The sequence below is a fragment of the Lynx rufus genome, unplaced genomic scaffold (assembly GCF_022079265.1).
Source record: "Lynx rufus isolate CCGP_SWC_20201006 ecotype Redwood Valley unplaced genomic scaffold, mLynRuf1.p SCAF_7, whole genome shotgun sequence".
NCBI lineage: Eukaryota > Metazoa > Chordata > Mammalia > Carnivora > Felidae > Lynx > Lynx rufus.
In genome coordinates, this window is record NW_025814889.1 from 19302754 (window position 1) to 19317898 (window position 15145).

Here is a 15145-nt window from a genome sequence, read left to right on the forward strand (position 1 = left end):
ACAAAAACTGACAACAGAGGTCCTCTATCCTGTTGGCTCTGCTTTTCTCAAGAGAGACAGGATCCACGTGGAGTTGTGTTTTGGGAACCTTATACGCACATGTCAACCTGCTCCTTTGTGCTTTTTATCAGGCTTGAGAATGCATCAGATTCAGAAAATCAAGTGCATGCTCCCTGTGCTTGAACATTTCCCAGTCTCCTTTAACTTGATTTGTAAAAGACGGATTTTTTTTCCAACCCTTCTTTCGCCGCCAGCGTTATGTATGAGATACGGGTCGCCAAATTGAAGGGGGGGAGGCGCGTGCAAAGTGGAACCCCTGTTCGAGAATGTAGTTTTGAAAAATGATCCTGTAAAAATAGCACTTTGGTATTATACATGTATGTTTCCTGTATTTCTGCCGAGATGCTCGATATCCTGACAAGTTTTAATAACAGTGACATTATCAAGTTATGGTGTCGGGAGCACGTGACATCTCGGTCTCCCTCAGTCTTTATGGTAGAGTAACTGCTCTCTAGTTAAATTCTGAGCAGGCCTTGATTCCTAGAGGCTGGGAGCAGAAACATCCCGCTGTGCAAACATTATGGGAAGCTTCCAATCTTAGGAGAATTATTCCCCTAATAATTATTGACTTCTACATTCCATGACTCTGATTTTGAAATTAGTGGATGAGAATGACCGTGGAGCATCAAACTGCTGCCTTACGGTATTTTCTCAAAATTATAAGCATCATGTCAAGTCTGCTGCTGTTCAAATGTGCTATTTCTCAAAAACTGTACCCGTCCCACACTTAGTCTGCAGATGTCATCAACGACTTCACAAAAAGCGGACTGTCTGGGGGAAATATAAGTAAATCGAGCAAGTTCATTGCCCTAGGTTTTAATGCACAGAAATTTTTGTAAGAATGTTTCAATTTCAGCTTGTCTTTGTCGGTTTGCCTACGAGACGATCAAAACACGAATGGGGTCGATTTAATCATGACCGACCATTTCACTGATAGAAAAAATCAGTCCAGTTGGTTATGTAGTAATCTGTGAAACCCCCTCAAAAAGACTCTCTAGTTTTTTTTACCCAAATTCCTGTCTTTTCTTTTTCTGTGAATGTCTTACAGATGCAGCTCGAGTGTAACAAAGTTTTATTTGTTCTTTTAGCCGGATCGAATGAAACTATCGATTTTCAAAAGTATGCGCTAACTTTTCAAAAGGTATAAATGAGTTAGCATTTGGTTTTGGACTCCTAAACACTTCAAAAAAAAGGTACTTTATAGGATGTTTTGTTAATTTCTTTGCATATACTATAGACGGGAGATATCCCCAAGATCCATACATTTTACCGTATTTCTGTGACTTGGCTTTTCCAGCTTCGTCACTGTAGAGTGAGTCTGTAGAGCCAGACCTCCAAAAACACTACCCTCTTGCACGTCTGAGCCCATCAGAAAAACACAGAGTCGCTGACGGACGTTCATTTCTCCAGTGATCTAGACTGTGGACCACAGGCGAACCTCCGTGAGCCACCAGCAAGGGCTGTGGCATGGCCGTGAGTCCAGAAAGAGCCTGCAAGGTCTCTCATTTCAAATTCGAGACAGGACAACAGTTGCTTTTTTCAGTGGACAACCTCTTGGGCCTATACCTAAAATCTCGGTTGGCAATTTCACCTTACCCCCTGAATGTGGTTTAGAAAAGAAAAACCGGAAGAAAGTGGAAGGGAAGTCTTTCCAAGTCTAAGCGGTTTCGGTGGCTAGATTTCCATTCCCAGATCTGAATGCCGTTTTCCAAAACAGGAAACCGGCTCATCTCGGTGTGGAGGGGGGGGACTTTTTGCTCGCGTGTCGCCTCTAGTACACTGCGTCGTCAGTGGCTCCTGGTCCGTTTTCTTTCCTTTTCAATCAACGGCGGCATTAAGTTAATGAAAGTTGCTCAGTAAACACCTAAACCACTTATGTGCTAGAGTAGACGTCTATTTCCTAAAGGTGTAAATCCTTCGAAACTAGAGTGCAGGACAGCAAGAGGATCTCAAGCAACTTTTCAAAAGATGTTTTTCTGATGAGCTGGCCGCTAGAGGGAGGGGCTGTGAGGTTATCAGCCACGGTTTTTGTTTTCATAACAGGGACGGGCAGTGCGGCTGCCTATGTTACAGAGCTTGAACCTACGTGACATGCAGCAGGGTAAAAGCCACTAGGGAAAGAACAGCGATGACTTTAAACTTTGCCCTTTGCGGAGTAGCTGTGACATCACTTGGTCCTGACATTCTGTGCAGTCAAGCATAGACTCGGGCCCACAGGATGTAAGTGGAGAGAAGGGTATCCCTTGATACAAATGAGAAATAAATAGACCCAAGTCAGCCTAGGGAACAAGGAAATGTCTGTTCGGTAGAAGTTTCTAGGTCCCTAAGGCCACCAGTCAGTATAATTGTAACCAAACTGTCATTCTGCCACTGCTTACGTTTATTATATTAGGCAATTTTCACTTGAATTGGAAATTCCCCAATGACTCAAAAGCTAACTGTTTTTAAACCATTGGCCGTGTTACTGAATTAAGAGAATCGGCTTCTGGTGGTTCCAAAGTGACAGCTAAGAAGTTTCAGAGACTTGTTACATTTAAGGGACACTCAACATCTCTATTAAAGTCTACAAAAATACATTTCCCAGCAGTGTTCGAAAGCCAGTCAAAGGAAACCATTAACACAGTTAGCAGCACCAGGGTCTCCAGACCTAACGATTTTGTTTACAGCAATTCCTGAAAATGCTGCTGTTTTCAGCCCAGAAGTCATTCCCTCTTCCTGGTACCTGCGTGTCTAATTGTCAAAGTAGAGAGAGATTATTGTAAAATAACTGCCAAGTTGTCTTAAAAGTATCTTCTAGCCTTTAAAAAGATTAGGTCTAGTATACATTAGAATAAAGCTCAAAGACAAGGGGAGATAATTAATTAACAAACTCGATGTAATTCGCCGGGAGCATCCCCGTTTTCCCAGTTCTCTGCACCGTGCCGTACATCCAGCCGTCGTCGATGGGCTGCACGTTGACGATGTAGTCGCCGTCCCTGAAGGAGACTTCGTCTTCGTCCTGGGCGCTGTAATCGTACATGGCTCGGTAGGTCCTCTGAGAAAGGAAAGAGCGGGTCACGTGACGGATACGAACTAGTTACGGCCACAAATGCCAATCACGGCAAGGCAGCCCCCACGCGGGAAGGTAACTAGGAGGAATGTTCCCCAGTATAGGACTTATTTCTGGAGATGTGCACACCTGAGCCTAGCGTCCGTCCCAGTTGTGTCCGGCTCCAGTTTACCAGTCTAGCAAAAAGGGTAACGTTTGGGGGCCCAGAATGGGGACAGAGAAAGGCCCTGGCTACAATCACCAGCCCATCAACAAAGTAAGCTTTGAAGCAGTAAAGCCACCTTCCCCAACTACAGATAACCCCAGAGACCTCAGGTCATGGAGATTCTCCCCTCTTCCACATTCTTCAGAGAAAAGCTCTCCTAGTGGAGACAGAGCCACGTCACTGTTGCTGTCCCCCATCCCCGTCAGGGAGAGGAAATGAATTTTTCTTAAACAGATACAAAGGATTTTTGCTTCCTCTTAAAAACACGTAACACAAATAAAAGAAAAACACATAATATACTTACTTTGTAGGTTTCTGAATCCCGGCGACAGAAATTTAGTACACAAGTGTTCTGAATATTGAGGTACGCATAACATAATAGGGAAAATTTTCACTTTCTAACTTTAAATTATATTACAAAGCTATAGTAATCAAAACACTGTGGTATTGACATAAACACATAGATCAATGGAACAGAACAGGGACCCCAGCAATAAACCCATGCATATATGGTCAATTAATTTATGATGAAGGGGCCAAGAATACATAACGGGAAAGGACAGCCTCTTCAGTAAATGGTGCTGGGAAAAGCGGACAACAACATGTGAAAGAATGAAACTGGGCCACTCTCTTACACCATACACAAAAATTAACCCAAAATACGTTAAAGACTTGAATGTTAGACTTAAAAGCATAAAACTCTTAGGGAAAAAAAAAACAAACCATAGGCAGGAAGCTTCTTGACATTGGTCTTGGAAATGGTTATCTAGAATTGATACCAAAAGCAAAAATAACCGTGTGGGACCACATCAAACTAAAACGTTCCTGTGCAGCAAAGAAAACCACCAACAAAACAAAAAGGAACGTACCAGCTGGGAGAAGATCTCTGCACATCACACGTCTGCCGTGTGGTTCATATCCAGAATATAAATTTAGTTTTATATTTATAAATTTAGTTTTAAATTTATAAATTTATATTTGTTTTCATTACAGACCAAGAATTTAATGTGAACGTTGGAAAATCTCAAAATTCAGTGAATTCAGGGACTGAGGAAACTGGCTGAGACACAAAGAAGGTCAGAGCTGGTAAAGCTGAATTCCAACTGCTTAGAAGGACCGCTTGTTGCTCAGGGCTAAGGTTAAGCTACTGTGTCCGGAGGGTGGAGAGAATTTAGCACAAGATGCCCATGTGACTAGATGACCTTGAACAGTGCTTCCAAACTTCATATTTAGCGAAGCAATCAGGAAGTACTTCAAGATTTCCAATGGGAGGTTTCGAAGACATACGCTGGCCATGTCATTTGGGCTGTAGTGGCCATTTGGATTGCTGGCCATTTGGATTAATGTGACCCGATATTTGTGCTTTCTCGACCTGAAGGAGGATGACAGTTGGCTAATGCCCATCATGAGGTCACAATCAGGATATCGTTCTGGTAGAGTCTTTATGTTTTACTGGTTACATGTTTTCACATCATGCTTTCCTTTCTCAGTGGTTTACCTCTGTAAGTCTTTTGCTTTCTTCAAAAGGGTACAAACAGCAAGGTCAGCATTTACCCTTTATGTGAAAATGGAAAATATTCCATGCAAATCAATTCCATATGTATTTCTATTTTGGAGACAAAACGGGAAGAGCAGGGAAGAACAAACTCTTCAAACTGATACTTACTAGATTTGGTGAGTGCTGCATTGACCTCACGGATGACAGGCTGGTCTGGTGCATGTACCCATAGCCTTGAGAATGGCTTTGCTGATAGGCTCCAGGAAGGACAGGTGCTGCACATTAAACACACACACACAGATGCCTCAAAGCGAGTCTCAAAATACCCCTCCCAAGTCCTCAAGTGACGTCATGCTCTGCTAGAATCCTCTGAAACAAAATGCCATGTCCAGTGTCTTGTGCAATTGGGGTAGTAATGTTAATAGTGATCTCTAGATTAGCACACATTTCGGCCACTAAGCACAGACAGAGGGAATCAGTTTAACACGCGGTGAAAATATGTTCTAGAAATATTTGTGTTACTCGACTGCAGATGCTCCGTGCAAACAACACGAGTACAAAACAAAAATTTCCCATAACCTTTTAACAAAATCTCATTTTTACTGAGCTATGTAATCCCCCTAGACAGTTTCTAAAATAAAAAAAAAAAAGAAGAAGAAGAAATGTTGGGGGCGCCTGGGTGGCTCAGTTAAGCGTCCGACTTCGGCTCAGGTCATGATCTCGCAGTTCGTGAGTTCAAGCCCCGCATCGGGCTCACTGCTGTCAGCGCAGAGCCCGCTTGGATCTTCTGTCCCCCTCTCTCTGTGCCCCGCTCCCACACTCTCTGTCTTTCACAAAATAAATAAATAAATAAACTTAGAAATTTTTTTTAAATAAGAAATTTTTAAAAATTTAATCCGATTGGCAAACCAATGATAGAGTATAAATGTTTTCACAGAAATAATGGATGCTCTCAATATTTCAAGACATACAGCTGAATACAAGTTTACAAAGATGGTAAATATAGCATATGGTTAGCTTAGCAGTTAATAATGAGTCTATCCCAAAAGAAGACTTTATTTAGAATATATAAATTCTCCATTTTATTTTGCCTGTAAGTCAAGACTAAATAAGTCGGCCGAATATGTTACCAAAGCCTAACAAATCAAACCATGTAAAGAATTTCATAAACATCCTTCTATGTCAAAAAAAAAAAAGCAAAAGAAAAGAAAATAGTAACATAACATTCACTCACTGTGTGCTCTTCTTATCACTAATTGGGACATTCAAAAGACATCATTCCTGTTTTGAAGAACACTGAATTCTAGAGAAACCAACAGAGAAACTAGATACAAACCCCACAAACTCAGTAGGTGGATGCTTGAGTGTGTGTTTCTAAGTATATTTAATTATTTGTAATCAGAAGCATGGGGCTGGCTATGAATCAGAGTATTTTAGTAGCACGCCCTTCGTTGTATCTTGAATAATCATATGATACATTAGTAAGACTTAAACATGTGCTATAAAAATCCATAATAGGTTGCCATTTTTGCTCAACTGGGTTGAGTATGTAAAGTAATTACCCTAGGTTGATTGATTTAGGACAGTTTTTGTAATAAAAGAATAAAGCAGATATAATTCTTGGGTACTATAAATAATTAATATTTTATAAGTGGCATGTGCAGTCTAACGATATATGAGAACGTCAAACTTTAAAGAAGTTGAATCATCAGAAAATTACAAATCATTAATGTATTCTCCAGACAATAGTGATATTAGGTTGAATGGAAATTTTTTTTTTTAATTTTTTTTTTTTCAACGGTTTTATTTATTTTTTGGGACAGAGAGAGACAGAGCATGAACGGGGGAGGGGCAGAGAGAGAGGGAGACACAGAATCGGAAACAGGCTCCAGGCTCCGAGCCATCAGCCCAGAGCCCGACGTGGGGCTCGAACTCACGGACCGCGAGATCGTGACCTGGCTGAAGTCGGACGCTTAACCGACTGCGCCACCCAGGCGCCCCAGTTGAATGGAAATTTTTAAAAAGTTCTTGAATTAATTCATATTACAGTGTGGCTACAGATCGTGTTTATTTATTGTCTCGATGTTCAAAGAGACAAAGAGAAGCTGCCAAGAGAAGCTGCCAAGACCTTTACTTGGATTGTAGAACATTCTAAAGTTATTAAAGCATTAAATATCAAATACTTGAGAACATCGCACTTCTTAACATTAGCAGCTCAATTTAAATATTTAATGTCAAGAGGAAGTCAGGCATATCGTCAAAATTCACTCGTGAAGAAAAAATAATGAAATCCCTAAAAATATCTAAGTCCACTTAATCAGCTGAGGAGAAGAGCCTTTTCTGTGTGTTGGATGCCCTGCCCATTCATTTCTTTACTCCCTCGATACTCAGCAAATATTGACTGAGTGAGTTCATGTGTGCCCAGGGCTTACTACATTGCCTGTCACTTAGTAAGCCTCCATAAATTTTAACAACTCTCACCATCCACTACGTTCGAGGCATGCCAGGCATGAAAGGAGAGGAGTGACAAAAACAATTGCTCTCCCCAAGCAATAGTGACCCTGGACATCTGTCCTTTGCCGAGCTGAAGACATGGCTCAGAATACTTAGGGCATTTCCAGTTAAATATGTAAGTCAAGGGCACCAATTGTACCCCCAGACTGGCAGCCATGACTGGTTTTTAGCCATTGAAACAAATCAGTGCTGAGGCACCTGGGTGGTTCAGTCGGTTGGGCGTCCGACTTCGGCTCAGGTCATGATCTCACGGTTTATGAGTTTGAGCCCCGCATCTGGCTCTGTGCTGACAGCTCGGAACCCGAAGCCTGCTTCCAATCCCGTGTCTCATTTTCTCTCTGCCCCTCCCCCACTTGTGCTCTGTCTGTCTCTCAAGAATAAATAAATGTAAAAATAAAAAAAATTTTAAACAAGTCAGTGCTTTATAAATTATTATTTTAATCTATTAGTAAATTCTAAAAGTTAAACGTAAAACTCCTATAAACTTGCTTAGAATTAAAAAAAAAAAAACTTTTATCCTTTGTTACACTATCAAACTGACCTTCACCTTCTGATGTGCAGAGTTAACCAAAACCATCTTAAAATATTTTGGGGGAAAACCACTAGGAAAAGACAATGATGAAAAATATTTTTAAACATGCTGTCTCATATGCTGTAATGTGTTTATGTTTATATAATTTGTACGTCATAATCCCAGGACTGACAGTTCAAGAGTGTTGTTGAACAGCGTTCTCGAATTTTGGCTTTTAAAAACCAAGTGTATTCATGCCTGTTCGACTGCTCAAACCTGACCTTCAAAGAGAACCTGTAGCCACTGTCAAATATAGCAAGAGAAGAAAGTGATGTATTTGCCCCAAATCTGTGTGGGTTGGAGAGAACAGGGGAGAGTTTAGAAGGAGGAACCTTGGGGTAAACATAATCTATCTTGTTCTTACGGTTTCTCCTCATGCCTTTATCGATTCTTTCCATTTCCCTCTCCAGCTGCATTACTTAATGCACGTTCCTCGAGGGCTATCAAACCTTGTTATCTACCTTATACCTGATACAATAAAAGAGTTTTTAGGAAGCTCCTATTAGAGCTATGAAAAACATAACTGAGAGCCCAGAGGAATCAACTTACTAAAAGCACATGCCAATCTAAAAAGAGGCACAGACATTGCTTTTCTTTATTGTTTTGGTACGTGATTTCTTTTGTATGTACTGTAGGTAAAATAAGCAATAGGAGATTTAAAACAATGGCTTTGGAAATTGGGTTTATTAAGAACTTGGGTGAAAGATAGCTAGTCTGTGTGTGTGTAACATTCTTCCATGAAAATACGGAACTCCAAAGGTTTTGCAAAAGCAAGATATTAGGCATTTCGCCACAAACCTGGCCTTTTTATCAGAGAAAAACATATAGTGCCCTCTTCCTTCAACCAGGGGTCAGATTCCACCGGCACTGATACAGATGGATAATGGCGAAGGTACCATGACAGTCTTCCAATTCAAGAGTCTTGAAGTTGACGAGTTTTTTATTACAATGGCGTAAGAGTCATAAAACAATAGTTTCATTATCCTAAGGCAACAGCAAACACACAAATGTGACTCAATTTTCATTTCACACTGGTAAGATTTATTGACCAGAGGTCTGGAAGCTGACTCAAGCTTTAAGGATTTCAGGCTCTATTTGGAATTTCTCATAGTATTTAGAAAACCAAAATCTCTCCTCTCGTGCACCGTAAAGTTCTTCCACAAACAGCCAATACTAATATTTTCTATTTAACGTTTCTCCTTATCACGGAAGGAGATAAAGCCAAGATAAAGAAGCATGCAGACACAAAGATCATAAAACAGAGGGTGAGAATGGAAGAGGAAACATGTTTTGGAAGCTTCGCAAATCTGAAGTCGCAAAAATAAGGAAATACGCGTAAACATGCGCAGTAGAGTAAATGAACCAAGGATATGCGCCCATAATAAAAGGGGAAGAATATTCAAAAGGAGGCCAGCCCACTGTGGGGGAGAGGTTCAGAAAGCCTCACCATCACAATAGCATAATAGTAGATGGCCAAACGCCACACACAAAAATAAGAACGGTGCCTTAGCCCATTAGGGTTGGTATACAAAAAAATACCATAGACTGGACGGCTTAAACAACAAATGTTATTTCTCACTGTTCTGGAGACTAGGAAGTCCAAGATCAAGACACCGGCAGACTCAGGGGCGCCTGGGTGGCTCAGTCGGTTAAGCGTCCGACTTTGGCCCAGGTCACGATCTCGCGGTTTGTGAGTTCGAGCCCCGCCTCGGGCGCTGTGCTGACAGCTCGGAGCCTGGAGCCTGCTTCCGATTCTGTGTCTCTCCACCTCTCGGCCCCTCCCCTGCTCATGTTCTGTATCTCTCTGTCTCTCAATAATAAATAAAAACATTTTTTATTAAGCGTCCGACTTCAGCCAGGTCACGATCTCGCGGTCCGTGAGTTCGAGCCCCGCGTCAGGCTCTGGGCTGATGGCTCGGAGCCTGGAGCCTGTTTCCGATTCTGTGTCTCCCTCTCTCTCTGCCCCTCCCCCGTTCATGTTCTGTATCTCTCTGTCTCTCAATAATAAATAAAAACATTTTTTAAAAAATTTTAAAAAAAGACACTGGCAGATTCAGAGTGTGATGAGGATCCATTTCCTGGTTCATAGATGAACTACTTCCTTCAGCTGAGCCCTCGAATGGCAGAGGGGCTGCGGGAGCCCTCCGGGCCGCTAAATCCACCCTCACGACCTAGTCACCTCTTAAAGGCCATACCTCCTACTACCATCATTTTGAGGATTAGGATTTTGACATGGGAATTGGGGAGGGACACAAGCATTTAGTCTGTAACAGCTGGCTAACCTTAAACATAACATAAGCAAAGAAAATAATTTGGGAGTGTTTCTCATAGGCTTACTTTAAAAAAAAAAAATTCAGAATAAGGAGAAAATCACCCTTCAGAAGGTTTGCAATCAAGAGTAGAGGATACAATCACATTACTGTCCTATTTTCTTAACAGCTGACTACAGTTTTATCACCTACTATGTGTCAAAGAACTTAGAGAAGCGTGGGATGTTTTTGTTTTCAGAATAAAGAATCTCGATTTGGGCAACCACGGGGGAGTTGCTAAAATGAACGATGACCGTAAATGAGAAAGTAGGAAGATACTGCTGGCCTTGAAGTAAGTATTAAACAAGGAGCCAGAACCTCATCAGATCTCATCTTGGCCATGAGCAAGGTGGCTGAGCTGACTGGTAATAAAATAGGCCCATGATGTGGACCTTTTTGCTCAAGTAGCTTTTACAGGTGCCATCCAGGGTTCCAATTCAGAGCCTCACTTCTTCCTGGCACCTGATTCTCTCCACAAGCCCCAAGTGAGCGCTAAATCCACAACATTTATGCTGAATGCAGCGGCAAGATGCTTTTTTTCAATCTGACAGAATTCTAAGCACTCTAGAAAATTCTGTCCCATCCCTGCAGAAGACAGAAACAAGCCAGATTGCCTCCAGGTTTTTGTTTGTTGGTTTTTAATCATAAGCTGTAAACAGACAAGTACCTAAGAAACCGGCTTACGGCATAATAAGCTATGAATCAACAGACTTTAACATAAAAGTGAGATAACCTACAATTGAGTTAAAATCACCAAGTTTTAAAGACAAGCATAATCATCACTGGGATACAAAACAAGTGCTCAAACTTTGGAAATCATATGTAAAAATAAAAGCAATCATTGCTATTTCCTATGCTAAATTTCCAGCTCTGGCCAGGCCAGAACCTTGTGGGAAGGAAAAGGGAACAGAGACAGAGAGGGAATCAGTTACTCGGTGGGTGGGTTTCCATTCTGGCCGCATACTGAATTCACCTGGGATCTTTTAAAACCATGTTATGTCCAGGTCCCCCAGACCAATTAAATCAGAATCTGTGGGGTGGGAGTGAAGGGACTAAACGTCGCTGTCTTATTTTTTCAAAGATTCCAAGTGATTTACATGGGCAGCCACAGTGAAGAACCACCGAGCTATCTATCAGCTTTCTCCCCAACCCGACACAAATTTAGAGGCTCACGTGACCCTATTTACGCGATTCCTAAATTCGCCCTCTCCCCCTGAAACCGACTGAATATTTGTGTTGGCTGCTTCCAAGATTCGTATGCTGAAATCCAAACCCCCAAGGTGATGGTATTGGGAGGTGGGGACTTTGGGAGGTGATCTGGGACATGAGAGCAGAGCCTCTAGAATAGGATTCGTGCCCTCAAGAGAGGCCAGAGAGTAGCCAGCTCTCTTTCCATCAGGTGAGGGTACCAGAAGATACCGGTCTGCAACCTGGGAAAAGGGCCCCCTCGCCGGACTCAACTGTGCTGGCTCCCTGATCTCAGAGGCCCAGCCTCCAGAAGTGGGGGAGACGGATTTCTGTTGTTTGTAAGCTATCTGGTCTGTGGTATTCTGTGACAGCAGGGGGAACAGGCTAAAGAAAATACACATCTCCCCCTCCGTGACTCGTTTGTATTTGTGGAGGCGAATGTTTAGCCCGAGACACGAGAAGCAACCAGAGACCGTCAGAAGAAATCTTAGCGAGAGGAAGCTCCCTGCAGAAGAATCCAAGAATCCAGCTGTTCCGGTAAGGCGAGCACCAGGAGGCACCACCTAGGGAGGGCGAACCAATGGAAGCCGACCCCGCTTCTGCGAGGCTGACCAGAACAGGACCTCAGAGAGAAAGGGGGCTGTGCAGCCAAAAAAGGTCTTTACAGATTCAAAAAGCATCCCCCAAGCCAGTGCTAGGTTCCTACAATTTTCTCCTTCTCGACTCCGATATCATCTTTGTTTTCATTCCTATTCTCAGATAAATGTTATTACTCCAAGGTGTTGCAAACCCCCTTTAAAACAATTCAATACATGGGAACATATTTAATCACCTAGGTATGTGTCCCTGTGACACTTCATGGGGGAAAGATGTAACATAGGACTCTGCCTTCCAAGGAACATACGCTATGAATACAATAAAATTTGATTGGATGAAGGGCTTATATGTTAGAGGACTAATTCAGTTTGCTCAGGACTCGCCCAGTTGTAGCAGAGGAAGTCCTGCTCCCCAGGAACCCCCTTGGTCTCAGTCCGGTTGGGGTCCCCCTACTACAACATGCCCTGTGCTCCGTGGGTCACACGCATCAGCTGGTGAAATCGTCATTCCCTTACAGGTGGCAAAATGCCCACATTTTCCAGATGAAGAATCTGAAGGTTAGAGAGGTGCAGTAACTTGGTAAAAAAAAAAAAAAATATCAGGGCCACGTGGAGCTGGTATTTAAATACCAACAGTCTGACCCTAGAACCCTACAGTCTATACTCTATCGTCTGACTGTACCACAGCAAAACGATAGGGACGAAATGACAAGACAGTGTGAGATCAATGTGCAAACAAGCATTGTGAAATCAGAAGTGTGAAAGAGGGCGCTGCGGTCTGGAGAGCACAGGAGCTTCCAGCATAGAGGGCTTTGTGTGGAGTTGGAAGACTCCTCAGTGGACCACTCGCTCCTGCGGTGGGGCAGACTGCAGAGAGGGAAAGGCGAAAGAAAAAGAAGTTTGGTGCGTGGGGAGATGTGGAAGTCGGCTTCGTCGGGTTCACAGAGGTCACTGGCACTGGCACGGACTCTTTCCGTGGTAGATTCAGGGTAGAAACTCCACAGGAAGTTTAGGTGACTGTGGTTGATGATGGGATGCTAGTTACATCGCTGCAAGAAATTACGGTGAGAATGAGTCATTCACTTTTGGAAAATCCGGCTCAAGTCATAGAAAACAGCATTACTTCTGAAGCAATGGCTTTCAGATTTCTTTTAAGGCTCATTTTGGCATCGGATAAGTCTCTGGAGTGTGTGTGTGTGTTAGAGAGAGAGACAGAGAGAGATTTGTTTCTTCTTCCCTTTGCCAATAGTATCCTATTTTACTCAGGACAATTGTCACTCAGTCACCTTATCCTGTATGAATAATTTCAAGTCTGGGTTTAAGCCACACGTCCCAATAGGACTTCAGCCACTCTCCCACTGAGCAAGGAAGACCCCCATCATGATGCCACCTGACAATTTTCAAAATCCTTCTGGAGGCCACTGCCTGCAAGGACACTGTTACTCCCCCAAGTCAGCATCAGAATGGCGACAAGCACTACAGTCATGCTAAGAATTCAGTTGCAAATATAATAAGTCCGGAAGACTGCTTAACCATTTCTTCTCTAAATTTAAATAATAGATTTACAATGTTGCTCTAGCCAAATATAAGTCGGATATTTAAAGATTCCTACTTACCTATTAATCGCAAAAGGAAACATCCAGATTATGTACTTTCTAGCGCTATGCATATATGCATTTACATCTTACCACTTCTTTTCTATATTTGGCTTAGTTGCCCCAAAATAAGAATTTCTAATATATTGTTTTAAGGCTCTGCAGTTCGTAAATATTGGAAAAAGGGGCACTTGGGTGGCTCAGTTCGTTAAGCATCCAACTTCAGCTCAGGGCGTGATCTCAGGGCTCCTGAGTTTGAGCCCCGCATCGGGGTCTGTGCTGACAGCTCAGAGCCTGGAGCCTGTTTCGGATTCGGTGTCTCCCTCTCTCTCTGCCCCTCCCCCACTCATCCCCCCCTCTCTCTTTCTCTTCCTCCCAAAATAAATAAACATTAAAAAAAAATCACTAAATATGGAAAAAAAGAATCACAAAATAAGCTATTTTTTTACATTATCAGCCAGGTACACTTAGTCTCACAAGCCAGGAAAAGCAGTAGGTCGCGATTTCAAAGCTAACTGGTTTTTGTCACGAAAAAATAAGTCTGTGAATCTTCTCTGGCAGAATGGAACCAGGACACAATGTGTTTTGAACAGAACTAGAGAGATTTAGAGTTAGGAATATCTGCTATTTTGCTTCAGAGTAATCTAACCAGTTTACTCGTACATTTACATTTGAATATCAACTTGTGTGTTTCTTCTCCGATTTGTTTCTCGGTTTTAGCTATCAAATCCAGGAGAGACTCCCCAACTTGTAACTGTAACACAAACCACACGTAGAAGCAGCATTGTCACTGAGGGAAAAGGAAGTGCTTTTCGCCCCAAGTTACAAAGTCTTTAAAAATGTTCTCGTGGCACAAAATCAATAAGGTATGTATCTGTGTCTATGCACACACATGCATGCTATCTCTCAAAACAGAACAAAAAAGGAAATAAAGGAATTCACAGTATGGAAATATATATATATAGATATATATAGATATATGTATATATAGATAGATAGATATAGATATAGATATAGATAGATATAGATAGATAGATATAGTATAGATATAGATGTATATAGATATATAGATAATATAGAGATAGATAGATAGATAGATAGATAGATAGATAGATAGATATATGTCTATATCTATAACTTTCTGACAAGAAATACATAATTTGGGGCAGTTCTTTGATAAGATGAAAGCAATAAAGAACTTAAGGATAGCAGGGATACAGGGATGCTGTTTCTTTTTTTTTTTTTTTTTAATTTTTTTTTTTTTCAGCGTTTATTTATTTTTGGGACAGAGAGAGACAGAGCATGAACGGGGGAGGGGCAGAGAGAGAGGGAGACACAGAATCGGAAATAGGCTCCAGGCTCTGAGCCATCAGCCCAGAGCCCGACGCGGGGCTCGAACTCACGGACCGCGAGATCGTGACCTGGCTGAAGTCGGACGCTTAACCGACTGCGCCACCCAGGCGCCCCAGGGATGCTGTTTCCATTTGGGTAAACCACGGCACTGAATCTAGTGTTCGACACAAGTTACGCCATGACTGAAAGGTCAGTTCATAGCAAATC

The 15145-nt window shown here is 42.1% G+C and overlaps 1 protein-coding gene across 1 annotated transcript in view; it reads right to left on the reverse strand.

Annotated features, from left to right (window-relative positions):
* Window positions 1-300: 300 nt before the first annotated feature.
* The window catches only part of LOC124502292 (LIM zinc-binding domain-containing Nebulette), a 360748-nt gene continuing 345903 nt past the window's right edge, over window positions 301-15145 (reverse strand). The window contains exons 6-7 of the mRNA XM_047066887.1: window positions 4981-5087; window positions 301-3094 (exon numbers count right to left, since the gene is read on the reverse strand). Coding sequence (XP_046922843.1) covers window positions 2918-3094; window positions 4981-5087 — 284 coding nt within the window. The 3' untranslated portion in view covers window positions 301-2917. The remainder of the gene's footprint in view (window positions 3095-4980; window positions 5088-15145) is intronic.